At 35.5% G+C, this 27,918-nt stretch overlaps 1 protein-coding gene and 1 long non-coding RNA gene across 2 annotated transcripts; both read left to right on the top strand.

Moving 5' to 3' along the window:
• Window positions 1–1,899: 1,899 nt before the first annotated feature.
• On the top strand, window positions 1,900–4,733 carry si:dkey-239j18.2. The gene is made up of 8 exons (NM_001287203.1): window positions 1,900–1,926; window positions 2,129–2,264; window positions 2,385–2,507; window positions 3,163–3,315; window positions 3,503–3,727; window positions 3,911–4,079; window positions 4,195–4,309; window positions 4,392–4,733. The coding sequence occupies exons 2-8, from the start codon at window positions 2,142–2,144 to the stop codon at window positions 4,489–4,491; spliced, it is 1,008 nt and encodes a 335-aa protein (NP_001274132.1). The 5' UTR covers window positions 1,900–1,926; window positions 2,129–2,141; the 3' UTR covers window positions 4,492–4,733.
• Window positions 4,734–14,586: 9,853 nt separating this feature from the next.
• Window positions 14,587–18,137, top strand: LOC141376777 (uncharacterized). The gene is made up of 3 exons (XR_012387926.1): window positions 14,587–14,824; window positions 15,195–15,299; window positions 17,506–18,137. It is a non-coding gene; the product is annotated as an uncharacterized lncRNA (long non-coding RNA).
• The last annotated feature ends 9,781 nt before the right edge of the window (window positions 18,138–27,918 follow it).

Here is a 27,918-nt window from a genome sequence, read left to right as displayed (position 1 = left end):
AACTTTCAAAATCTCATATGGAAACTGGTGAGCATTAGCCTCAATATAGAAAGCATTGTAGGAGAAAAACATTGCAGGTACTCGGATCGCCTGAGTAGCTCATGGGGCAAGCATTTTTGTGATGACCACAGGAATGGTAGTGGCGCTCATGGGAGTGGAAGGTAGCGTTTTTCTTTAGTCGGGAATCCTGTCACAGTCACACAAGGAAGACAAGCATGGTTATATATTTAAGGGTATTTATTAGAACTATGCAGCATATGCAGAGAGATGAAGCAGGTATGTGGTGTGTCAGAGAGAGAGCGATCTCACACACAGTTATGGTAGGCATCAGATCTTAAGTCTAACACCAGTTAAGCTTAGTGACTTTCCTTAAACAGCTGTATGAGCATCTTTAGGCAAAGAGGGTAATGTTCATGTAATTTTGGGGGTTTCATTTTTAGGTTTTAGACTTCAACTGCAGTTCAGCAGTTTCACTTTCATTCAGCCACTTTTCCTAAATTATCTCACAACAAACTTTGAGGAATGAGTGTGAAGTAAGGACTGGTGGGAAACAGTTGTTTTAATGGAATTTGATACTGCAAACCAAATTTAAAGAAAAATTGTGCATTTCTCGAACAGCATTTGTGTTGAGTGATGGAGGGTGTGATGAGTCTCCTGGGATTCACTGTGTGTGTACTGTGTGTCCTTCGAGATGTGGGTGTCGGTGGTCCTGTACTGAATCAATAGGTGATGAGAGTATAGTTTAGCATATCAGAAAAAAAAAAAACTTTTAATTTGACGCACCATCTAATTTAATTTAAATATCTTAATTTAAACATTCTTAAACTGCAACAAAAATGCATATGCATTCTAACAGTGGTGGGAAAACACTTGTTTTAAAACACATTTAAATATGCAGTAAACGCTTACAGGCAACTGAGCTGTTTTCTTTATTTGATATGATGATAAAATTTAAAAATAAACTTTAATGTCTGAAAAGATTATGCAATGCTAAAAAAGTTCATGAGGATGTTAAACTGTTTAGGGAAAATAATCTAAAACTCGTGTTTATAAATTTTATGTGCACTTAGGAAAGTTCTGCAACTTAACAGCAACTATCACCTGGCCTATAACACTCATTTTATTAGCCTGAAAGTATAATGATAACATCTAATTATTTTGTGTTTTTTGTTAATGTCTGGTTTTGCTTTAAAATGTTTATTGAGTGAGTAACCAGCTTGCTACTTTCATTCATTTACTGCTTTATGTTTAAAGGTAATTAAACAATTATCACTGTAGGGCAAACACACACATTCTTAATGACGTATGCAATGATATATACGTGTGCAATGACGTATGCAATGATATATATATATATACAGTAAAACTGGAAGTATTGTGTCTGCTAATTTCAGTCAGCCTTAATTATTATTATTATTTAGTAATTAGAATGAAAGTAATTAGCCCCTGATGCTATTTAAAAATGCTTAGTTTTCTAAATGGACTCTGTGTTTTCTCTTGGATTATTTTCTGTCTAAGCATGTGGGATTGGTCAAACACACCCTTATGTGACAAACACAAACAATGATTAAAACAAACCTAACACAATCTCTACATCCCCCAATCAAGTGTTGCATATTCTAGTAATCTTTCCACTAGTGTATTGAAAATGTTGATTTTATAAACTGTGGAAATAACAAAACATTTCTAAATGCCTTAATATTGTTACAGTCTACTAATAATATAAAGAATAACCATAGTCCATTGATGAATACTTGTGATGCTGGATCACATCACAAGATGAAGTTCTTGCTGCACCTTATTGGCTGTAAATTGACTAGTTTCATCATCAACGTCATCCAATGAGAGACCGCCTCTATGTTCGGACAGGCTATAAAACACACTCAATTGTAAGCAATTACAGTCAGTAAGGTTTGCTTGTGAAAGGTAAGTGTAAATCTTTCTTTTTTTTTTCCTTCCTTCATAGGAGACATTGCTTGTATTATATTAATGTGACATTTACCTCAACTCACAGTAAAGTGAACTGCTTGTGCTGTTGCCTGTTTAAAGTGTTTTGTTAATGTTTGTAAATTTTCTTTAAATTGCTTTAAGTACTTTTTTTTTTTTTGTTATTGTTTTTTTCTGTTAGTCTTCCAGGCAGGATGATGTTTGCTTTGCTCGTCACGCTGTACATAAGTGCAGTGTTTGCTGCTCCATCTATAGACATCCAGTTAGATGACCACTGGAACTCCTGGAAGAGCCAGCATGGAAAAAGCTATCATGAGGTGGGAAGACTGTAGTCTGTAGCCATGTATCAGCTTAACATGAATGAATGATGCAGTGCATGTGTTTATGTTGAACTGGTGCTTTGCAATAGCTGATACTGTATCTACTTTCTACTCCAGGACGTAGAGGTCGGGAGGAGAATGATTTGGGAGGAGAACTTGAGAAAAATTGAGCAACACAACTTTGAGTATTCCTTAGGAAATCACACCTTTAAAATGGGAATGAATCAATTTGGTGACATGGTGAGCAGTTTAGTATTACAGTCAATTACAGTCATTTATTTCTCTATCTATATTGCTTTATACCAGTGGTTCTCGAACTTTTTTCATCAAGTACCACCTCAGAAAAGAATTGTCTCTCCAAATACCACCAAAAAGAGCAGTATTGAAATACAGTAGCGTAGTAGGCCCAGTAAAGCAGCTACAACTCTGCACAGTTAAAAAAAAAGTGGCAGATTACCTCAGAAATATAGGCTATATGTCATTTATGGCATATTATATACATCATTTTTAATAAATTTTGAAATGTGTGTAGCATGTACATGACACATTTCATTTCTCTGCGTACCACTAGAAGGAAGCCTGCGTACCACTAGTGGTACACGTACCACAGTTTGAGAACCACTGCTTTATACAATCCAAATGGTCAAAAAGAGAAAAAAAAAACTATCAAAATGCAAGATTCATAAGTGTGAAACCAGATCAGAATGTTGTTGTGTTTATTAAATGATTCAATTACAGTCAACAACATCCTAGATTAGAGATTTAAGCCCTGTGTGTTTTAATGGATTTTCTGCAAAATTACTTTAATTCTCAATTTGAGGTGCTATTAATACCTTTTTAAAGCACTATTTGTAAGGTTGTTTTCTTAACTTTTTCACTGCAATCTCTTTATTAGACAAATGAGGAGTTCAGACAGGCAATGAATGGTTATAAGCATGACCCCAACCGGACGTCACAGGGCCCGTTGTTCATGGAACCCAAATTTTTTGCAGCCCCACAACAGGTTGACTGGAGACAGAGGGGCTATGTTACTCCTGTCAAAGACCAGGTGAGTTTAAAGTAACTGAAAACTGCAAATGTTTTATGCTAAATTAGGACCTATAGTTGCATCTATGACAATTGATCTATTTACAGTTGATCTGGTAAACCCAGTTTAATGTATAAATGGCTATTACATGTCAGTATGTGTATCTGTAGCTTTACTGTTTGGTGACTCTTCTGTTTTGTGGTTTTAGAAACAATGTGGATCTTGCTGGTCTTTCAGTTCAACGGGTGCATTGGAAGGTCAGCTCTTCCGTAAAACTGGAAAGCTGATTTCTATGAGTGAGCAAAACTTGGTGGACTGTTCCAGACCACATGGCAATCAAGGGTGTAATGGAGGCCTCATGGACCAGGCCTTCCAGTATGTTAAAGAAAACAAGGGGCTGGATTCTGAGCAGTCATACCCTTATCTTGCAAGGGTAAGAATCATATTGTGACTGAGCAATGAAAAAATTTTCTTTTGAGGCATGGGATTAAACTGCTGTATTTGCAGATTGTGGAAAAATGTCATTTTAGTTTTTTAATCTCTTTGAATGAAGGTCATTAAGTATTTTAAGACTTCAATGTACCATGTTTTTCTTATTTTAACTTTGTGCTTGCAGGATGATCTGCCATGCCGCTATGACCCCCGTTTTAATGTCGCTAAAATCACCGGATTCGTGGACATTCCCAAAGGTAATGAGCTTGCCCTAATGAATGCTGTTGCTGCTGTGGGTCCTGTATCTGTTGCTATTGACGCATCACATCAATCTCTACAGTTCTATCAGTCTGGTAGGTGTCTGATATCCCTCAACTCTAGTTTTAATTCAATATATATCCAAAATTATTACAAACTTATTACTGAACTTACTCTGCCTTAACTCCTTTGTAATATTCTGATCTTTAGGCATCTATTATGAGAGAGCATGTACCAGTCAACTTGATCATGCAGTCTTGGTGGTTGGCTATGGTTATCAGGGTGCTGATGTTGCTGGGAATAGATACTGGATTGTGAAGAACAGGTATGATGCCAACAATCTTTAGTTTTGCGTGTACTAGCTTGATTGCATGTTTTCATATTTTATTTCTTTCATCTTTTTTTAGCTGGTCTGACAAATGGGGTGACAAAGGCTACATCTACATGGCAAAAGACAAAAACAATCACTGTGGCATTGCGACAATGGCCAGCTATCCCCTAATGTAAGGCCACTGGAGCCTTCTCTGCATTCTGAAAAAGACACAGTTATGGTTTCTCTTTTTTTAATGTGTTATTTATTCAATTTTTTCAATTTGTTCTGCTGTTAGGGCTATGATAGTAGTATTTTAGGAAATTCCATTTTTCCTAAAAAAAATATTTCATATATGCTTGTTTATCCAGGAATGAGAATTCTGTACTGGATCTATTTCACCTGCAAATTGATAAACATAAAATTTTCTTGATGGCAATCTCAAGTCTGTATGGTTTATTTGCACTTCGTGTAGGAAAACCATAAATATTAAATGCTTAAAGTCTTCCTTGCAGTAGACCTGTGAGCAATTTAATGGAGCAAATTAAGACTAAGCTATTCTGATTATGTAAAAAAATTCTGTATAACCGGATCAAATTACCACAAAAAAAAAAAAAAAAACTAATTAAAGGTACAAATCTCAGCATTCAACAATATTGTTTTGATATGCACTAATGGTAACAGTAAGTATTTGCTTGTTAGTTAATGAAAATATAGTTTTTCATTGGTAATAGATATCTCATGGTGCATTTATGTTACAAAACATGAATTTGGATGTTAATAATGCATTACACTGTAAAAAAAAAAAATAATAATTTTTACAGAAAATCTCTAAATATTTTACATTAAATTTTTGTTATTTCAATTTATATTCAAAACGTAGTAAAATGACAATCTCTCTGAATTAACAGTTTAACTTTCATTTTAGGGACTTTATCATTAAAGACAAATTACTGACATTCTTGTTTTTTTTTAATACTGGGAAATTACAGTATTATTTATGCAGTATTTATACAAAAGTCCGTAAAAATTACAAATAATATCTGTAAATTAACAGCTTGACTTTTATTTTATGTACTATATAAGTAATGACAAATTACAGCCATTTTTACACAGTGTTTTTTCCTGTTTTTTTTAAGTATATTTAAAATTAAAGTAATAAATTGTAATTACTTGCTCTGTAAAAAATAAATGAATAAAAATCGTAAAAAAAGGTCAAAGGACTGGCAGCTACGGCTGCCAAACAAAACCTATAAAATTATGGTAAAATTTCTTTGTTGAAATAAAGCCCAAAAAATAACTCTACAGATATTTTCATTAAAATGTTTACAGAAAAACACTGCTAACACACAGACTTTTCCTAGATTATTATAATCAAATCTGTTCAATAAAGTTACACAATAAGTGTTTAACAAAGAAAGTCTGTTATTTTACAGACTTTTCCTTAATTATGATAAAATATGTTCAATAAAGTTACACACTTAGAGTCTTACAAAGAAACTGTTATTTTACAGACTTTTCCTAGATTAAACATCATCAATAAAGTGACTAAATCATTACGATTAAGCACCTTTAATAAAATGCCAAGACATGCTTAGGGTCATAATTTTACAGTTTTATTTTGGATCAAAAAAGTCTGGAAAAAACAACATGCGAGATACAACTGATTCAAATTCTAAATAAGTTAGATCGAAAATAAGTTATTTTCTGGAGGAAGACCAAAATACAGCCAGGAGGAGGGAAAAAAACAGAACATTAAGTCTTTTGGCAGTCTTCAACTGTAAACAGCGCTGGCACAACATATTCCCAGCAGAGGGCATCCTTTTCGTGATCCTCAGAAAAAAAAAAAAAAAGCAAAACAACAGCCGGAATAAAGTCACAAACTATAAAAGAAATTCAGCGGTCTTCTCAACATTACCCAGCAGGGGGCGCTCAATGAAGCGGACGTGTGGGGGATGCAGAGGAGTGAGTGAGAGAGAGGAAGCTGGTGTTTGGAAAAAACTATAAGAAGTCCGGCCTGGGAACAGAGGGAGATAAGGAAAAAGGCCCAACACTGGAGGCAATGGCCCTGGAGATGCAGCAAAACAGAAAAGCCAACTGGACTGACAGAAAGGGGGAACAATGTCACATTTGACATTGTGCATGTGCCGGGTAAACAGCTCATAACTTCTTACACTTTATCAAGAGCCGCAGTAAAACATACATTTACGCAGGAGGAGAAACAGGAAGAGGAGGAAGTAAAGGTGTTTGTGGATGCAGTAATTCAGGCCCTCCCAGCTACAGAGACACGGTTGACTACTATAATCAAGAGTCAGAAAGCTGATCCTATTTGTGGAAAACTCATCCAATACTGTGAGACTGAGTGGCTGATGAAACATGATCTTCCACCTGAGTTGCGGCCATACTGGCCTGAAAGAGAAAATCTTACTGTTGCTGGAGAGCTACTCCTCAGGGGCCAAAGAATAGTAATTCCTCAATGCATGAGGCAGGAGGTCCTCCATAACATACACGATGGTAACCAGGGTATTGTCAAATGCCCAGCCAGAGCTGATCAGGCCGTCTGGTGGCCAGGACTGTCTGTTCACATTAGTCAGTTGGTGGAGAACTGTACTATATGTATAACACAGAATAAAGCAGAACACAGAGAACCCTTGCTGACTACCCCAGTGCCTGAAAGACCCTGGCAGCGAGTGGGCACAGACTTAGGCCACGTTTACACTAGTGCGTTTTAGTTTAAAAACAGCGTTTTAGAGTGAAAACGATCCGCGTCCACACTTGCGTTTTACTCAGCGTTTTACTTTTCTAAACTGCTCTCCGTCCACACCAAAACGCTGAAAACTCACATCACGTGACCACACACACACACACTCTCGGGCAAGCGCTGCAGCATTTCTGCCCAGATGAAAGCTGTGCTGGTCGGACTGCTCATCAAGCATCTCCCGTTGGGTCCAATCTCACTATATTTGCTAAACGTGATATTTAATTAATCTTGTTGTCTATATCAAACGACATATTCCCCGACTTTGGACTTTTGAATCGATTACTTGTTCACAGGTAACGTGTTTTGGCTGAGCGCAAAGATAAGTTAATAATTAATGGAACCACATACATGCTGTATATTGACTGCCTTTATTACCTATAATGTATAAACTTATTGTGCATTATACTTTCATAATGGCTATTATTGATTAGTAAAACTGACATTCAGCAAAGCAAAGGATACGTTTCGTATTTTCAATGAAAATGAAAGGAGGCAGTGATGTTATATAGGCTCTGTTTTATTAAAAATATGCATACAATGAAGATGCAGCACGACGCCTCAGCATTTCTGCTGTCTGGTTAATATCAAAATGAAAATAGGCAGTTCCTTAAATCATGTTTTCATTTTATTGTTGAGAAAGTGAAACAACGTAGCCAGGGTGATGTAAATAAGGTTATAAAGTACACTTTCCACTGAAGATTTACCAGACATGTCCCCGAGGGTCTGTTTTCCATATCAAACTTGCCAAGTCTGAACTTACATGGAGAGGATGCGAGACTAAACTGTGTGTTAGGCTACTTAATATTGAGGAAAAGCCCCAATCAGATAGGCGAATGTTGGCAGCCCCGCCTCCGTTTTCAGATGTCTCTGTTTTTCCCCATCCACATTGAGACGGAGCAGCAGCGTTTCAGAATGAAAACGGCCTCTCCAGCATTTTCGAAACGTTCAGTTTTCGCCGCACGAAAACTCCGGCGTAGTGTGGACGGATGGTGTAACCGTAGCAAAACATATGCGTTTTAAAACAAAAACGCATTAGTGTAAACGGGGCCTTATTTTTCTGGGAAAAGATTACATATCTCCTGGTTGTGGACTATTTATCATGCTACACTGAAGTAGCATGTCTCAATGTAGCCACAGCAGAAACTGTAATTGCAGCACTATAAGATGTGTTTAGTCGCCATGGAATTCCAGAGACTTTTATGTCAGACAATGGACCACAGTATAGCTGTGCACTCTTCAAGAATATTGCAAGTGACTATGGGTTTGCACACATTACTAGCAGCCCGAAATACCCACAAGCAAACGGAGAAGCAGAGCGTGCAGTGGCAACAGTAAAAGGACTATGAAAAGGAGGAAAGAAAACAAAAGCTTTTCTGACATATCAGGCTACGCCTCTAGAGAATGGCTACTCTCCAGCACAACTTCTCATGGGGAGAGTACTGTGCACTTCATTACCACAGTTTCCAATGATTTTAAAACCTCGATGGCCAAATATCAAGGGGTTCAGGAAGTGTGAGAGGCGAGCAAAAGACAAACAGCGATGCCGGTATGATATGCGCCACCGAGTACGTCCTTTGCCAATACTGAAACCTGGACAAAGTGTGTGGCTGCCAAGAGAACAATCTCAAGGGACAGTCATGAGTCCAGCGGTAACACCAAGATCCTACATCATACACACTGATGAAGGACTGCTGAGGAGAAACCGCACTCATGTGCGGGCAATGCACCCAATGCAACATCAAGAACTCATTGAACCCAGAGACTCAACCCTTGACACAGGTAACACTGAAACTTATATCCATCCTGTAAAAGACAAGGATAGGTCCAGAGAGTCTTATGTGACAAGTTCAGGCAGAGTGTCACGACTTAACTGAGCATTTGAACTTGTAAAGAAAATAGAGGTTATGTTCTTAAGAAAAAAAAGTAAAAAGAAAAGAAAGTTGTTCTCTTGAGTTCAAGCTCATATTTAGAGATGATGTCACCTGTAGTGGAATGTTTGTTCTTACAAGTAAATTTTAGAAGAGGGTTTCTACTTAAAAGGGGAGGTGTACCATAATTGATACATTGGAAGCGGAACGTATGAATGTATGATGTTGTTCAAATCTGTAATGTGGTAACACAGTGGTCATGACGTCAGTTCCTGAGTAAACAAGACAGAGTGAAGCAGATCTCATGTGTCCACCTGTTATTATAAAATAGTGTACGAATACACACACACGCACGCACGCATGCACGCACACACACAGTCGGAGGATCGTTATGAACTGATTACATGGACTTTGAGAGCAGTCTTGTAAGTCTTGTAATATGGTTACTGTGAACATTATGACGTGTTTCTCTTTTTTGCCTTGCTATTTGGTAATTGTTTACGTTGTTTGCTGCCGGGACTGACCATTTACCATTTGTTATTTGACCATGACTCTGGATTCCCTGCATACATCTGTTTGCCCCTGTGTTGAATGTTGCTTGACTGACCATCTCATTGCCATGTGTAATAAACCTGCATTTGGATCTGCACTTCTTTGTCAGCGTCCCCTTCATATTACAGTTCCATTTCATTTTTCATCAAGATTTGGAACTGAATCATTCCATAAAACTTAAACCTCTACATGTTTTACAGAAATACTATTCAATGAAATGTAACAACTGTAGTTTTGAAGTTGTGAGAATTGTAATGCGTTGTATCTCGTGTTTTTTCCAGACTTTTTTGATCCACAATAAAACTGTTAAATTACGACCTTGAGCATGTCTTGGCATTTTATTAAAGAAGTTTAATCGTAACGATTTAAAAAAAATTCTTTTAACTTTTTATCAGCATGTTTTTGTAATTTTTCAGCAATTAAGATTCATATTTCAATGATCCCCTCATTTATAGTTGTGCACACTGCAGCTGTGGTGATTACAGCAGTCATGAATCATGAAGTTTAATATACTATGAAAATGCAGTGTATCACTTACAGCTTCTTGAAGTGCAGTTGGATCACAGAGAGTTTGAACAGATCTTTTAATTCTGGTTTCTTCTCAAATCTTGTCTTGTTTATACGCATTAATATCACTCCAATATAATTGTGGAAACACTATACCAACACACATGTTTGTCAAACAGCTTCCAAAAATAGTTTTTGCATCAGTTTTTGCATCACCTTCTACAAAAATGTCGGTAACACTTTATATTAATGGTCCCCCTTTAGATTGTCTGTTGACCATAAGTTACTTTTCAAGTTCTTATCTGTTTACTCTCATCTAGGTAGTATATGTAGATTGTTTTTTAAATGTTTCTAGGCAATCATTACAATGTCTACAACATGTAAACATTTATTAAACTTTGGGTAAGGTAAGTGTCACCAATATAGGTTCTAGATGGTCAACAATGTATCAGTAGATATGTAACAAATCTTCAACAGATGTTCAACAGAGTATCAGTAGATAAGCAACAAATCTTCAGCATTAAGGTTCTAGATGTTCAACAATGTATCAGTAAATATGTAACAAATCTTCAACAGATGTTCAACAAAGTATCAGTAGATATGCAACAAATCCTCAACATTTATTAAACTTTTGATAAGTTACGTGCTACCAAATTAGGTTGTAGTGTATTACAGTGTATTAGTAGATATGCAACAAATCTTCAACAATTTTTTAGTACATTTACCATCAAGATTTTTTTGTTGTCAGTGTCTGCATGTAGTTGCTAATCAGTTTATGAATAGATCTTCAGTAAACATTCAGATGCCTATAAGTAGCAACGCAACATAATTTAAAATGAACTTTAAACAAATATAAAGTTAGGGTTAGGTACAAATTTCATACATGTATTTGCTAACGTGTTCAACTAACTGTTCGTTGCATTTAACCTAACTTTCAGTAGACAGTTAGTTTACTTTAAGTTACATTTATCTGCTCATCTGTTGTCACACTAGGCCCATCAAAATGAAGTGAAAACCTAAGAAATGCTGTTGAATGGCTGTAAGGAGCCAACATCACAGACAGCATGGTTACTATTCTGTAAATGTTCAGCAGATAGTCAACAGACAGGTAGTAGCAACACTGGTGCAAGTATTTGAAGACAGACACAACAGTACCACACATACAAAAACATGAAATAAATACCAGAGTCATTAGTTCGTTCAACTGCTTTTAATGTATTGCTGTAAAAAAAAAAAGAACAGCCCAAATAATTAAGCTAAAGAAAACTAACTTCAGGACAACTAAAAACAATTGTTAAATTTGAAGAGTTTAGATGCAAAACCATATCCGCTTGTTAAGTGATGACATATGTAATACTGTTTCCGGGTCCAAGTCGCCATTCATTTGAGTGGAGAAATCATTCGTTTATGATCACGTTTTATTCCTATCACACATTAAAGTCAATTTTATATAAAATCATAGTGTACACAACAATCTCTGGGCTTGCTGCATAACAAATACCAAAAATATAACAATAAAAAAAAATGAATCACTTTCTGACATCGGATATTAGGCATTACCACATGTTTTTGGACTTGTCAGGGAAACCAGAGTACCCAGAGGAAACCCACGCGAACATGGGGAGAACATGCAAACTTCACACAGAAACACCAACTGACCCAGCCGAGACTCGAACCAGTGACTTTCTTGCTGCAGGCAAGACAATGCAGGCACCATATACATTTTTTTCTAAAATGTATATTTTTTTTAAGTCTCAGTTCTGCAATGTAACTTTTTTTGTGGCAAATATTTTTTTTCATTATCTTTAACATAGTAGGCTGAAAAAAAAAACAAATTTTAGAAAAACAATTTAAATGGCGGGCAATGTGGTGGCGCAGAGGGTAAAACGTTCACCTCACAGTAAGAAGGTCGTTGGTTCGAGCCTCAGCTAGGTCAGGTGGCATTTCTGTGTGGAGTTTGCATGTTCTCCCTGTGTTCGTGTGGGTGTCCTCCGGGTGCTCCGGTTTCCTCCACAAGTCCAAAGACATGCGGTACAGGTAAATTGAGTAGGCTCAAATATGTGTGTGTTTGGATGTTTCCCAGTGATGCATTGCAGCTTGAAGGGCATCTGCTGTGTAAAACATGGAATGATTCATTCCATTGTGGCAACCCTAGATTAATAAATGGACTAAGGTGAAAAGAAAATTAATTAATTTAGTCGGAATTTAATAGTTTTTGCATCTGATTTAAATATATATATATATATATATATATATATATATATATATATATATATATATATATATATATATATATATTTTTTTTTTTTTTTTTTTTGGCATTATAAGCCAAGTTTATTGTGCTGTAAGTTTTTGCTTCTACATTTTACCAACAGTAAACAGGAGCATTATTGAACAAAGAAACATACAATAAACATGGCAACAATAAGTGACATAGCAAATCTACTCTAATCACTTATTCAGATAAAAAGACAAAAGTGAACCCTTCCTTTTTATTGATACAACATTTATGCAAAAATCTCCAAAAATGAACTCTCTACACTTTTGAGCGAACTGTTAATTGTCCTGGTGTGAAGCTGATGCTGTTAAATCCCTCCCTGTTAGCAAAGTACAGCTCTGCAATTGCAGCAAGCTGAGCCACTGCATTTTGAGAGACACCTTCTCTCTGAAACGCTCTGGTCATGGTTGGTCCACGTCTTGTCCACTTCAAAAGCCTTTTGTAGCAATGTATGACATCAAGAACAGCTGAAAAACAATTTAAAACATTAATACCTTCATGACCAAATAATCACAATGCAACCACCTATCGTAAGCCTAATGAGCACGTAAAATTATAGAAATAAGTATCATTAACATGCACATTTGTTTGTGTGTGTGTGTGTGTGTGTGTGTATGTGTGTGTGTGTGTGTGTGCGTGCATGCGTGTGTGTGTGTGATAGACAGCATGTGCTAGGGTGTGTAAGAGAGAGAGCCAGTACATGTTTATGAGAGAGCATGTAGAAGTGTGTGTGTGAGTGAGAGCATGTACATGTGTCTGTGAGATGTCTATGTGTTTGTGTTGGCAACATTGTATCATTTAGTCATGCTAAAAAAGTAATTCTGACTTGAATTGAGATAGAATGTAGGTGTGTGTGAGAGAGAGCATGTACAAGAGTGAGTGTGTTAGTGAGAGTGTGTACACGTGTGTGTGTGTGTGTGTGTGTGTGTGTGTGTGTGTGTGTGTGTGTGTGTGTGTGTGTGTGTGTGTGTGTGTGTGTGAGTGAGTGAGACTAGTCAGTTAGTGTTGTGCTGAAATTTGCTATGTCCTGAAACCTTGTCAGACAAAACAGTTATTTACTTTTTGGTTTTATTTTTATATTATATTTTTTACATAATATAATCATTTTTATTTTAATATTTTATTTTAAATAATAATAGGCCCACACACACACACAGTCTAAAAATTGATTATTAAGCATGTAATACACACCTAGTCTAAAGACACATTATTAAAACATGCAAAATTACTTGAAATTTATACAAGTTTTCATGTCAAATGGTGATTAAGTGGCCAAGTAAATTGTTTTTGCCTTTATCACTCCGTCTGAACTTGAAAACAGAATTATGCTTTTTAAATCGAGTTTTATAACAACTAACTACTATACAGGCTAAGTTGAAATGGATCTAAGAAACTATGTTGATGCGAGCTGATCACTTTCCATTGGGCCTACTTGAAACAGTAACACAGTAAAATCACAAGTAACATTTGGTCAAAACTTCACACGTACCTTTTCTTCCACGGTAGTTGCATTTGGGTTGATCACGGAGAACAAATTTGCGTTCCTTTTGTTAAGGGAGCTTTATTTAGGCGGCAATCCTTTTTAAGCGCCTTTTATGTAGTTTTCCTGTAGAGGGCGCTTAGCTGTACATAATTTGAAGTAGAGTCTTATGGGAAAGATTAAAAACACTCATATTTTATAAAAACGAGTCATATTACATCTAGCTATATCATGTACAAATCAAAATGGTCCAGCTAACATTTAAAAAATTATTAAATAAAGTTTTTTGAATCATCGGAAATGACTATGTGATGACAGCGCTTAGAAATGTAACAGGTACCCTGTGACATCGACATAAGTTAGTACCCCGAACAGTTGGGACCAATGACTTTAAAAGCCGATATAAATTTAATAAAAATAATAAACTTCATGAAGATTTCTCATTAGATTAATATTATAAATTCAAACCGCAAAGAACAAAATAATTTTAAATATCTGGGCCGCCAAGTCCCGCCCATTTCCGGATTTGTCTTTTCCGCGCCAACAGAGCATTAAGCAGGTCGCACACCAGAAGCGACGCTCGGCGGCGCGCCACGCAGCGCCATGTATTTTAGAATTCTAATCATAGGTTTCTATCAGGATACACACACCGGCGCCGCAAGTCGGCGGCTGTCGGCGGCGCCCGGCGACGGCTCAGGACGCAGTTCATTTTTCAGCCGCGCCACAGAGCGCCATCTGATTAGTTTCATGTTAAATATCATTCGAATGTGCGCGTCTGGTGTGCGATACTTTAATCTGTCATGTACGCGCCGTGTCGCGGCGCTTCTGGTGTGCGACCTGCTTTATGCTGCATCTAAATTCATGAGTTCGTGCTGTAGCAGTTTAGGTAATGTATTTTCGCGAATGTAAATTAGTAAAAAATAATAGGTTTAATCAGATGTGTAGATGAGCACTTTGTTAAGATCACTCTGAGACAGTTTATATTAGTGAAACAAGTCACGTCTGAAATTAATACAGTGAATGCAAAGAAAAAGACAACGAAAAGCATGAAAATTGTGACATCTTGTAAAGACCGCTACATCTGGTAAGTATATTATATTTATTTTATCCATATCCTATTCAGAAAATAACATCAATAAAAGTAAGTTATTATTGGGCTATTATAGCATATTTGCTTCAAGATTAACAATTATTTTAAGCACTTACAAGTTTCACCCTCTTATAGTACTGTAAATGTTTAAAACCTTTTAAAATTTGATTTTCTTTCAATGCTTTCAACTTTTAAATTTAAACCATTGTTTTATTCAATATAGAAGCAGTTCTCAAACTTAAAATAAGATGACTATAATTGAGACAGATTATTTTAACTTGTCTATTTATTTGTTTGTGTGTTTGTTTGTTTGCATTGCCAAAGGTAATACATGTTTATGAATAACTTTACTACTTATTTGCAGGCAGTGCAAGAAGTCATGTAGACGAATTTGGAAAAGTGTAAGGACGAAGTCTATATTTTTCCATTCCCATGCAAGTCATTTCAGTTGGATGAAGTGTATTTACAGGCAAGTTTTCATATGATCTCTACAGCATATTTTCTATGATCTCTAGTAGCCTGTTCTCTAGTATTCTACATATACATTTTTTTCATTCAGTTTTTTTTACTGTAATATAACATTGCATTATTTAGATTTCACAAGGTCTCCATATGCGACAAGTGGATATGATGTTACCATTGTGTGTATATACATAATATAAATATGTATACTGTTGATGTCAGAATTATTGGCCCCCCTTTGAATTTTTTTTTTCTTTTTGAAATATTAAAGGAGCAAGGACATTTTCACAGTATATCTGATATTTTTTTTTTTCTGGAGAAAGTCTTATTTATTTTATTTCCACTAGAATAAAAGCAGTTATTAATATTTTAAAATACAGTTTATTGGCAAAATTATTAGCCCCTTTAAGCTATATATGTATTTTTATTTTTTTATTTTTTGATAGTCTACAGAACAAACCATCATTATACAATAACTTGCCTAATTGCCCTAACCTGCCTAGTTAACCCAATTTACCTAATTAAGCCTTTAAATGTCACTTTAAGCTGTAAGAAGAGTCTTGAAAAATATCTAGTAAATTATTATTTATGTCATCATTGCAAAGATAAAATAAATCAGTTATTAAAAATAAGTTATTAAAACTATTATGTCTAGAAATGTGTTGATAAAATATTCTCTCTGTTAAACAGAAATTGGTGAAAAAAATAAACGGGGCTAATATTTCTGACTTTAACCGTGTATATAGGTGACGCAGTGGGTAGCATGTTCACCTCACAGCAAGAAGGGGGTTGGTTCGAGCCTCGGCTGAGTCAGTTGGCATATCTGTGTGGAGTTTGCATGCTTTCCTCGTGTTTGCGTGGGTTTCTTTCGGGTGCTCCTGTTTCCTCCACAAGTCCAAAGACATGTGGTACAGATGAATTGGCTATGCTAAAATTGACCGTAGTGTATGAGTGTGAATGGGTGTTTCCCAGTGATGGATTGTGGCTGGAAGGGCATCCGCTGCGTAAAACATATACTGGATAAGTTGGCGGTTCATTCCACTGTGGCGACCCCAGATTAATAAAGGGACTAAGCCGACGAAAATGAATGAATGAATCAATATATATATATATATATATATTTACATATATATTAGTTACATAAGTGGATAATAACAATGGAATGACACAAGGAGAAAGTACTGAACTACTGAAATGTATTTGATACTTCATACTACTGTATATTATAGTAGTAGCAGCTTAAAGACGATTAAAATTTTTGAGGTAACTGTTACTTACCCCTAATCTCATTCCAAATCTAAAAGAAATTAATTCATTCATTCATTTTCTTTTCGGCATAGTACCTTTATTAATCCGGGATCGCCACAGCGGAATAAACCGCCAACTTATCCAGCATGTTTTTACGCAGCAGAAGCCCTTCCAGCTGCAACCCATTTTTGGTAAATTAATTAATCTTATGAACACATAAAATATTTTTGTTATGAAGTATTAGAGAAGTGCCTAAAATATACCATAGTTATTTTAAAATTTAGGATGACCAAAAGCCTTTGAGTTTGCAACTTAATGTGGGTAAGTAAATGATGTAATATCGTTATATATGTAATGTTTTTAAACATGATAACAAAATGCTTTATTTTAATGCGTAAGATAAAACTTTTATTTATAAATATTTATTAAACAGTTTGCGATTGCTAACAGCCAGTGAATACAAGTGAGAGGAATTTAAATCTGTTGCCTAGTAATTTGTACATAAACATCCCTTCTGTTTTTGTAGGGTTTAAAGTTTGATAATTAAAATTGTCATGACAAGAATGAATGAATTTGCACCATTTTAGCATTGCAGTTTAACAAAATGGTGTGCTTTGAACTTAAACTTGGTGGTAAATGAGCTATAGTTTAACTACAAGAATTTAGCCAAGAGATTCTAACTAATAATGCAGCATTTTTTTTAAAGTTAATTACAGAGTGAAAAATCCCTAGACAAGTCTGAAAATTTGATTCAGGAAAAGTATGCAATTTTTTAAATGGAATTTGTGTAGTGTTTATACATGTAGATAAAAAAAATTAACATTGCTCCATTGCTCTAATAAATTAAATTGCCACAAGTATTTTTATAGACTCACAATATTTGACTTTATTTTAAGGCTGCATGGCTTTTGACTATTCAGAGTTTTTGAAAAGGTTTAACTTAAATTTCTTTTCTATTTTTTCAGTATGGCAGAGGGCGTTTTGGAGGTCTGTGGAAAAGGAAATGCTGGTTATTTGGAATGGTTGAAATTTTGCCTTCCCGAAAACCTGTTTTGCAGCTGGTGGACAAACGGGACAAGAAGACCCTTATACCAATCATAGCAAAACATTTCAAGAAAGGCAGCATCATTCATAGTGATGAATGGCGTGCATACTCAAGTTTTTCAGAGAGGATACCTACATCACACAGTGAACTACAGCATTAGTTTTGTTATTCCATCATCACGGGTACATACACAATACATTGAAAAGGCATAGGCAAACTACAAAAGGGAAGTATGGAGACTGCGTGCAAACCGGACAGAAAAGTCGCTGAAAACCATCTAATATATATAGAATGGACTTATTGGTTGGGTAGGAAACACAAACAAGGGATTCTTGGAAGGCTTATACATGACATCAGTCAGCTCTACCAGTGTGTGTGTATACAGTTAAGGTCAGAATTATTAGCCCCCCCTTGATTTTTTTTTTTTATGTTTTCAAAATGATGTTTTAACAGATTCAGGAAATATTCACAGTATGTCTAATAATATTTTTTTCTTCTGGAGAAAGTCTTATTTGTTTTATTTCAGCTAGAATAAAAGCAGTTTTTAATTTTTAAAATCCATTTTAAGGTCAAAATTATTAGCCCCTTTAAGCTATATATTTTTTTAGATAGTCTACAGAACAAACCATCATTATACAATTACTTGCCTAATTACCCTAACCTGCCTAGTTACCCTAATTAACCTAGTTCAGCCTTTAAATGTCACTTTAAGCTGTATAGAAGTGTCTTGAAAAATATTTAGTCAAATATTATGTACTGTTATCATGGGAAAGATAAATAGAGTTATTAAATCTATTTTGTTAAGAAATATGTTGATAAAATCTTCCCTCCATTAAACAGATATATATATATATATATATATATATATATATATATATATATATATATATATATATATATATATATATATATATATATACACACACACACACAGTTTAAGTCAGAATTATTAGCCCCCCTGAATTATTAGCACCCCTGTTTATTTTTTCCCCAATTTCTGTTTAATAGAGGGAAGATTGTTTTAGCACATTTCTATTTCTAAAAACCTATTTCTAATAAATGGTTTATTTTATCTTTGCCATGATGACAGTAAATAATATTTTTCAAGACATTTTTATACAGCTTAAAGTGACATTTAAAGGCTTCACCAGGTTAATAAGGTGAACTAGGCAGGTTAGTGTACTTAGGCAAGTTATTGTATAACAATGATTTGTTCTGCAGACTATCAGAAAAAAAATAGCTTAAAGGGGCTAATAATTTTGTCCCAAAAATGATTTTAAAAAATTAAAAACTGCTTTAATTCTAGCCGAAATAAAACAAATAAGACTTTTTCCATAAGAAAAAATATTATCAGACATACTGTGAAAATTTCCTTGCTCTGTTAAACATCATTTAGGAAATATTTAAAAAAGAAAAAAAAATCAAAAGGGGGCTAATAATTCTGACTTTATTTCAACTGTGTGTGTGTGTGTGTGTATGTATATGTGTGTATATATATATATATATATATATATATATATATATATATATATATATATATATATATATATATTTATATGAGCAATATCACACGAGTAGCGTGTGGGAAACGTGCGTTAGTGTCCCCACCAGTGCCGATATACAGCCATATCGCAGTGCTACGAGTGTGATATTGCGTTTATACAACAGTTTGATGGCATAATTGTGGATATAAAAACTAAATCAAACATGGTGAGTCTCAAAAACCCTTTTGTATGAGGAACTACTTTCTTCCGCATTGGATTCAAATCATAAGCTGACAGTTAAACAGTTGAGCAAGCATGTTTTAAATTTTAGATCTGTAGTGTCTGCTTTCTGCTGGCTGTATGTGGGCGGAGTAATACACAAAGGGTAAAGAGGCTGTACAGGTGCTGATATTACGTAAATATATCACGGCTATCAGCCAATCAGATTCGAGAACCAGACAGAATTGTTTATATATATATATATATATATATATATATATATATATATATATATATATATATATATATATATAAAGAAAGAAAGAGAGAGCGAGTAAGAGCCATTTAATGTTCAGTTGTGTTTACTGAAATTTTTGACAGCAATACATTAAAAGCAGTTGAACGAACTAATGACTCTGGTATTTATTTTTATGTTTTTGTATGAGTGGTGCTGTTGTGTGTCTTCAAATACTTGCACCAGTGTTGCTACTACCTGTCTGTTGACTATCTGCTGAACATTTACAGAATAGTAATAGTACCATGCTGTCTGTAATGTTGGCTCCTTACAGTCATTCAACAGCATTTCTTAGGTTTTCACTTCATTTTGATGGGCCTAGTGTGACAACAGATTAGCAGATAAATGTAACTTAAAGTAAACTAACTGTCTACTGAAAGTTAGGTTAAATGCAACGAATAGTTAGTTGAACACTTTTGCAAATACATGAATGAAATTTGTACCTAATCCTAACTTTATATTTGATTAAAGTTCATTTTAAATTATGTTGCGTTGCTACTCATAGGCATCTGAATGTTTACTGAAGGTCTATTCATAAACTGATTAACATCTACATGCAGACACTGACAACAAAAAAATCTTGATGGTAAATGTACTAAAAAATTGTTGAAGATTTGTTGCATATCTACTAATACACTGTAATACACTACAACCTAATTTGGTAGCACGTAACTTATCAAAAGTTTAATAAATGTTGAGGATTTGTTGCATATCTACTGATACTTTGTTGAACATTTGTTGAAGATTTGTTACATATTTACTGATACATTGTTGAACATCTAGAACCTTAATGCTGAGGATTTGTTGCTTATCTACTGATACTCTGTTGAACATCTGTTGAAGATTTGTTACATACCTACTGATACATTGTTGACCATCTAGAACCTATATTGGTAACACTTAACTTACCAAAAGTTTAATAAATGTTTACATGTTGTAGACATTGTAATGATTGCCTAGAAACATTTAAAAGACAATCTACAGATACTACCCAGTTGAGAGTAAACAGATAAGAACTTGAAAAGTAACTTATGGTCAACAGACTATCTAAAGGGGGACCATCAAAATAAAGTGTTACCAAAATGTCTCTAAGTATATTTGGTATTCGTGTGAATGAGGTGGTGAGAATGACCAAATTTGCGCAAAGCGCCTCTAGTGAGCATGTTGCACGAATCACTCAAGATGGAAAATCTGAACTTTAGCAGACATTCATGCCACGTTAACCAATTAAGTGTTTGCTCTTGTAGGAACAAGATTATGGCGTAGCGCCTGATGATGATGCGATAAAGGGAAATCTGTAACCCTTTACGCACTATGAATCATTTATTAAGCATTAGCATCTAGTGAATTCATTATAAAGCATAAATAGTCCTCACTTTAGATTAGGTCACAAAACTAGATGAAGTTGAGTTTTTAAAGCATTTATTAACAAACAAATTAATTAGTAGTATATGCCTGAATCATAGAATTATAAATGTTAATTTGAATAGTTTAAAAAACATTTAATATCTCATCCTGAATTATTAAAAAAAACACTAACTATGCTTAAATAACTGGTTTGTAAATATTGCAATGCTTCATTTAGTAATGAAAAATTACGAAAGTACAATTATTAGGCACATTATGAATATAAACCAGACAACAGCTAAATGAATTGAGCTCAGCTCAGTCTGAAGCACCGCTGAAAGCTTCCATTCTCCAGGTACAGTTTCCTCTGGAGGAGTGGATGAACTTGCAGAGCTGGGTGCATCAACACTGATGATCCTGACAAGGGCCTGCCCTGCTATGATGATTACCAGTTCCCAAATACCTGTAGAGATGGAAAAAGACCAGGAGTTAGATACAGTTATTTAAAACATTTCCTGCAGAAAATATTTTGCAGTTTTATCATTAGAAGCCAGCATCAAGACACATAAAGAGATCGTAGGCTTCTCTGCTCATACAATCTCAAATCAACATCAGGCATACTCGAACAGAAAGTCACGGACTACGTTGCCCATCTTAGGTAGAAAGATTGTGGTTGGTGAAAATATAGATAAATTTAGACAATCTCCACATGTTTATGTATAATTCAGTGCAAAATCTCAATAAAAGAAATAGGTACAAACACAAAACTAAGGTAAAGACAGCTACTAGACTAAATTCAGCAAACACTAACAAGGAGACATTAACATCCAAAACAAACCAACCAAGATTAGAAGTTAGCAAACAAGGGACAGGTGTCCAGTAAACAGTCAAAAAACCATGTATAAAACCATGGTCACTATAGAGTTTGTGCTTGCAAAATTCTGTCGTACTGTGCTATGAAAAGGGGTGTAATTAAACAATATGAATAGACATTTAAAAAATTAAGCGATTACCCCATATTTCAAAATTTCTGTCCACAAAAGTCATGTTTTGATATTTGATTGGTCTAATATAATCACGTGATGGCATACAGGCCAGAGTTCACCAAGCTTGACCTTTGCAATGCAGGGAACTGTAAAACTTGTCGTACGAGCTTGCGCTTCCGGTCTGCTGCACTTGCATGTGTATGAATGGAAGTCTATGGGGCGAAAAGTGTAGTGTGGCTGGCTTTCGACAATCTAAACAAGAGGGTGTGATAGCTAGACACAATGAGGCAGGATAAGAATAGCACATGGCTAACGCAAACAAAGACAAAGCCATGTGCTCAAGCACAAAACAAACCAAGAGTCATTAACCCCCAGGGGTCTAAGAGTGTTTTTGGGCCCTGGAGATATTTTGAAATACACAGACATTTATGTTGTTTTCAGTATCTTAAAACATATTAATGTCCAAAGTGTTAAAACACTGTAAACAGCACAAGCTGGGCTACAATAATACCTAAGCAGGATGTATGTATGGGCAATTCTTTAACTACAGGCACTTTTAGTCTTGTGAAGTTGAGTAAAAAGAACTTGTTCAAGAGTAATGTAACATAGCCTCATAAGTTTAAACAATTTGAGTTTTAAGATCTGCAAGAGGACAAATGTAGATAAGAAGAGAAAGTGTTAATAATCAACATTGTTTCCACCGTGAAATGAACAAATGTCATTTCCACCACATCTCAATATACAGCTTTTATTTAAAAATGCTGAATTGTACACCTGTCATTTTATATTAATTTGGTTTAAAGAATTAGAAAAGTAACAGTGTATACTGTGAAAAAACGATTATTATTCAACTTTTATATGACTTAGTTTTAAAATAAAAAGTATTACACATCTACAGGGGCTGGACAATGAAACTGAAAGGCCTGGTTATAGAGCACAATAATTCATTAGTGGGGCAGCGTGGTGGTGACACAGTGGATAGCGCTGTCGCCTGACAGCAAGAAGGTCGCTAGTTCGAGCCTGGGCTGGGTCAGTTGCCGTTTTTGTAGGAAGTTTGCATATTCTCCCCGTGTTGGTGTGGGTTTCCTCCAGGTGCTCCGGTTTCCCCCACAGTCCAAACACATGCAGTAAAGGTGATTTGGGTAACATAAATTTCCCATAGTGTATGTGTGTGAATGAGAGTGTATGGGTTGCAGTCCGAAGTGTGTCCACTGTGTAAGACATATGCTGGATAAATTGGTGGTTTATTCTGCTGTGGTGAATCCTCATGAATAAAGGGACTAAGCCGAAAAGAAAATGAATGAATGAATGAGTAATATACCATCAGCAATATACCATCAGTTTAACTAGGAAATGACAGATACAGTGGCCAGCGAGATTTTGAGCCATTCTTTTCATAGAATAGTGTTTGTGTCACCACGTTATGCTGCTGGAGTTTATTCCCCCAGATGGACTCATTAGAGAATAATACATGTTTCACATTGTGCACAGCCCAAGTTTTGGCTGCTGCACCATTGAAACAGGCGTTTGGCATTGGCAAAGGTTTGGCTATAGCAGTCGGCCATGTATTTGGAGTTGAGCTGCACATTTAATTCTGCAGTGAGTTGGGCAACTGTGGTTTTATGTTTTTTCTTTTGGATACAATCAGGGTTAGCACATGGACAATCTTTTCAGACAGCTTACTCTTGCATCCAAAGTTACTCCTGTTGAAAAAATGAAAGATAGTTTTACTGATTAGCTTTGATTTGATACTAGCATTTCATGTATACAAAACACTCTTATTTACCTTAATTTTGTTTGGTTTTTAAAAAACACCATTGATGGTAAAGCATGTTTGGAAATGAAAATCTTAAACATGTACTCAGATGTCACTATTCATTGTCATAGAAACCACCTAAACAATCTTTCACACAAACCTTTCAAAGTAAAAATTTCAGTGTTATGCTGGAATCGACAATGATACTGTGCGGCAGCTATACTTTGTATAAAAAATTATATTGGTAATAGTCTCATATTATTAACTATAAAATACTTAACTTATTTTACTACTGCTTAATTAGGATACATTAATAGTTACCAGATAAATAATATTTTTAAATGTTATTTTCATTATTGAAGTTTAAAACTCTGGTTGTGCAACAAGGCGAAAACAGTGATTTGGACACATATATATATATATATATATATATATATATATATATATATATATATGTATGTATATATATATATATATATATATATATATATATATATATATATATATATATATATATATATATATATATATATATAGAAAGCTAGTGGTTTTTTTAAGGTTTTATTGTTAGTTTGACAAAGAAAGAGGAATTTTAACAAAATTATTTATTTTTGGATGTATAATCATAGGACATGAAAGTGCCTGTAGTTAAAGAATTACCAGTATGTGTTTGTGGTTTTGAGAAACGTTTATGCATGGTAAGTGAAAAACTAAAATTTTTAAGTCACTGAAACAAGGCTGTGAAACACAAAGAGAAGATTTGTTCACAAGACTTTTGAGAACTGGATCATTGAGCCTAGTGTTTTTGCTTCAATTGATGTGAAATCATCTTGTTTACCTGCTCACGGAAACAGTGGACAGTGTAAGATAATAAAGGCTGTAAGGTTTGTAAAAGCCCACTCTTACACCCTGTGTTTAAAGTACTCTCTCATAGTGCTGAGAAAATGTCCACAATTGAGGAAAGAAGGACACAGAAGAGGTTATATGCTATAGTTGTATTTACACATGAAACGTGGTGTACAGAAGACATAATCAGGTCACATCTGTGTAAAAAACTGTGTATCACATCATTTCTTTGACTCATGAAAATTTCCTGCTTGTTATCAAACTATTTTATAACTGTATCATGAGGCAATTTAATTCAAAGATTCTTTTTGGATTCTTGAAAGCTTTAGAAATTAAAAATGTACAACAGAAAATAAGTTGGTACCATTGTTTTTGGTTACATCCCTCAAAATAGTTTATTGTAGGCTATTTATGTTTATTTCATAAAACATTACATTTTATTATATAGGCTTATGTTTATCATTATACACTATATACGTTATATGATACACTTTGTACAGCAATGAAATTATAAGTGGCCTGTAAAGACATATTTCATATTAATCATGAAGGTAAGAATAAAAGACTTACTCGATAGGAGTTATATCCTCCGCTGGGTCTAGGCAAGATTTTGAAGCAGCTAGCTCTCTGCAACTCTTACATGGTCGCCGACTGACATCAAGCAGGGCTACGCCTGGTCAGTACCTGGATGGGAGATCACATGGGAAAGCTAGGTTGCTGCCAGAAGTGGTGTTAGTGAGGCCAGAAGGGGGTGCCTAACCTGCGGTCTGTGTGGGTCCTTTCAGATGAGACGTTAAACCAAGGTCCTGACTCTCTGTGTTCGTTAAGAATCCCAGGATGTCCTTTGAAAAAGAGTCGGGGTTTAACCCCGGCATCCAGGCCCAATTTGCCCACAGGCCTCTGTCCATCATGGCCTCCTAACCATCCCCATATCATAATTGGCTTCATTACTCTCCTCTCCAACAATCAGCTGGTGTATGGTCTGGCACAATATGGCTGCCTTCGCATCATCCAGGTGGATGCTGCACACGGAGATTCCCCCATATGTGCAAAGCACTTTGAGTGCCCAGAAAGACACTATGGTTCAGAGTCTGTGGATGGAGAACAAACAGAGTCAGTGGAAGGTTTAAGTAAGGACACATGAAAGGTAGGTGCAAAACTGTACTGCCTGCAGAAGATGGACATCTGCTTAGTCCCATACCCTCTCACTCTCTCTGAACCAGTGATCCACTGTGGGCACTTCTGAGGTTTCGCTAGTCCATAGAAACAGGGGAGGTTGTATTCTACAACACATTGAAAAGTCCACTCTAAGGTGGGTCCAGGGTTGGCGGGGAATGGGTAATGCACTATCCAGGAGTTGGAAACGGTACCTGGTAAGCATTTACATGAGGCCTTGGTGGAGTTCAGGGGGTGCTAGTTCTTCCACAGTGGGGGCGTGGATTTTCTCATCCAGTTGCCACAAAATGGGTGCCAGGAAGACAGAAGGAGGTAATACAGCTTCAGGAGTATCAATAGGGGATTCAGGTGAATATAAACGGGAGAGGGCATCTGCTTTTATGTTCTTGTGACCTGGCTGATAGGTGATGTTGAAGTTAAACCGGGCAAAGAACAAGGACCAGCAAGCTTAAGCATATGGTTGGTTATGACCGTGAAGGGGAATTGGGCTTCTTTAAGCCAGTGTTGCCACTCCTCAAGGGCAAGTTTGATTGCCAGTAGTTTGCGTCACCAGTGCAATAATTCTGTTCTCCTGGTGTTCATTTCCATGAATAGTACGCACACGAATGGAGGACGCTGGGTTCACCAGACCACTTAGAGAGTACAGGGCCTACTCCGGCATCAGCTGCATCAACTTTCACCATGATGGGCATCGTAGAATCTGGATGTCTGAGGATAGGTGCTGTAGTAAACAGGACCTTGAGTCGTTTAAAGGCTTGACACGCATCAGGGGTTCAGGGGTTCAGGTAAGCGTATGCTGTCTGCCTTTGAGAAGGTAGGTTAAAGGAGCTGAGAGGATGCTGTAGTTCTTGATAAAGCGTCTGAAAAAGTTGGCGAATCCCAGGAACCATTGGAGTTGCTTTGGATTCTCCCATTGGGAAACGTTGTCCACTTTACCTTTCTTTATACACTTTACCTTTCTTCATAACCGCTCTCATGGGAGCGGAAGGTAGCATTTGTCACATGGAATGTACAAACGGTCTTTGTCAATCACGTGCATTTGTTGTGTATGCTGTCACGTCAGCGCCATTTTTGTGGTATCGCTTCGCGAGACAGCTAGAGAGAGACACATAACGCAAGAGAGATACATGCCATAAAAAGGTTAAGCTGGAGAGGTACAAAAAGATTGAGAGTACGCGTTACCACAATAAACTAAACAAACATGCCAGGGATCGTCATTTTGATAAACTGACTTGCATTCAGAATATAAATCCGCTTGAAATAACTGCAAACCAACGGAGTAGGCTGCCGCCGTCCCCTCATTGCTGATAATGACATGTCATACTGCATATCATCAATGTCTTAATATACGTTTAGTTTAAACACCATTAAACCACAGTTAGTATTTCTAAGTTTTATTATAATAAAGTATTTCATTAGTTATATCTAATATTTACATTTAAAACTATTGGACAGATATTTGTATCCTAAGTATTTTACAAATACGAACAATAAATGTAATAAAAGCAACATAACCAAAAATGTTAATTTTATTATCAATTTATTTAATAAAATACTTTGAGTGCATAGAAAACAACAAAAAACATTAAATAAAATAATACACACAAATATTAAGATATGTTGAACACTTTCACATATATGATAAAAGCTGAAAACCTGTAACTATTGATTTTTATTGTATTTTTTGGTTTTCTACAATTCCTACTACAGATTTTCAGCATTTTTTCATGATATCTTTATTAGTGTAAAGATTAAAAAAAATAAACTCAAAGGTTTAGAATCACTTGATGGCAGGTAAATAGTCACTTTAAATTTGTGGGTGAATTATTTGGTTCTAACTATTTGCCTACCCTGTGTTTGGTTTGGATGTACCAGTTTTGTTATTGTGAAGAACATAAAAAATAAATGAGTAAAAACACATTTTAAGTCATCCTCCATTTATTTACATTTAAACAAATGACATTTTTATTAAGGCACTAAGGGAAAAGTCATTTCTGGAGAAATGCATCATATTGTTCACATAAGACAGGATGAAACATCAGCAAAACACACTCATACACACAGTGAAAGAAACAAAGTAACAAAAATGTAAAGGATTTTTTTAAATAATGTATCAATTAAGCACAGAATGCATTTATACACCTAGGCTTTTAACTCTTATTGGCAACTACAGCTCTACTACACTACAGTTGAACGCTGGTTTGTTTGACAGTTACAATCCTAT

The sequence above is a fragment of the Danio rerio genome, chromosome 12 (assembly GCF_049306965.1).
Source record: "Danio rerio strain Tuebingen ecotype United States chromosome 12, GRCz12tu, whole genome shotgun sequence".
Lineage (NCBI taxonomy): Eukaryota > Metazoa > Chordata > Actinopteri > Cypriniformes > Danionidae > Danio > Danio rerio.
The sequence above is the reverse complement of the archived record's forward strand: the minus strand, read 5'-3'. Positions and strand labels throughout refer to the sequence as shown.

Coding starts and splice junctions, on each gene's coding strand:
- si:dkey-239j18.2 (NM_001287203.1), top strand. CDS start 2,142: ATGATGTTTGCTTTGCTCGTCACGCTGTACATAAGTGCAGTGTTTGCT. Junction 2,265..2,384: donor ATGGAAAAAGCTATCATGAG/GTGGGAAGACTG, acceptor TTTCTACTCCAG/GACGTAGAGGTCGGGAGGAG. Junction 4,310..4,391: donor TACTGGATTGTGAAGAACAG/GTATGATGCCAA, acceptor ATCTTTTTTTAG/CTGGTCTGACAAATGGGGTG.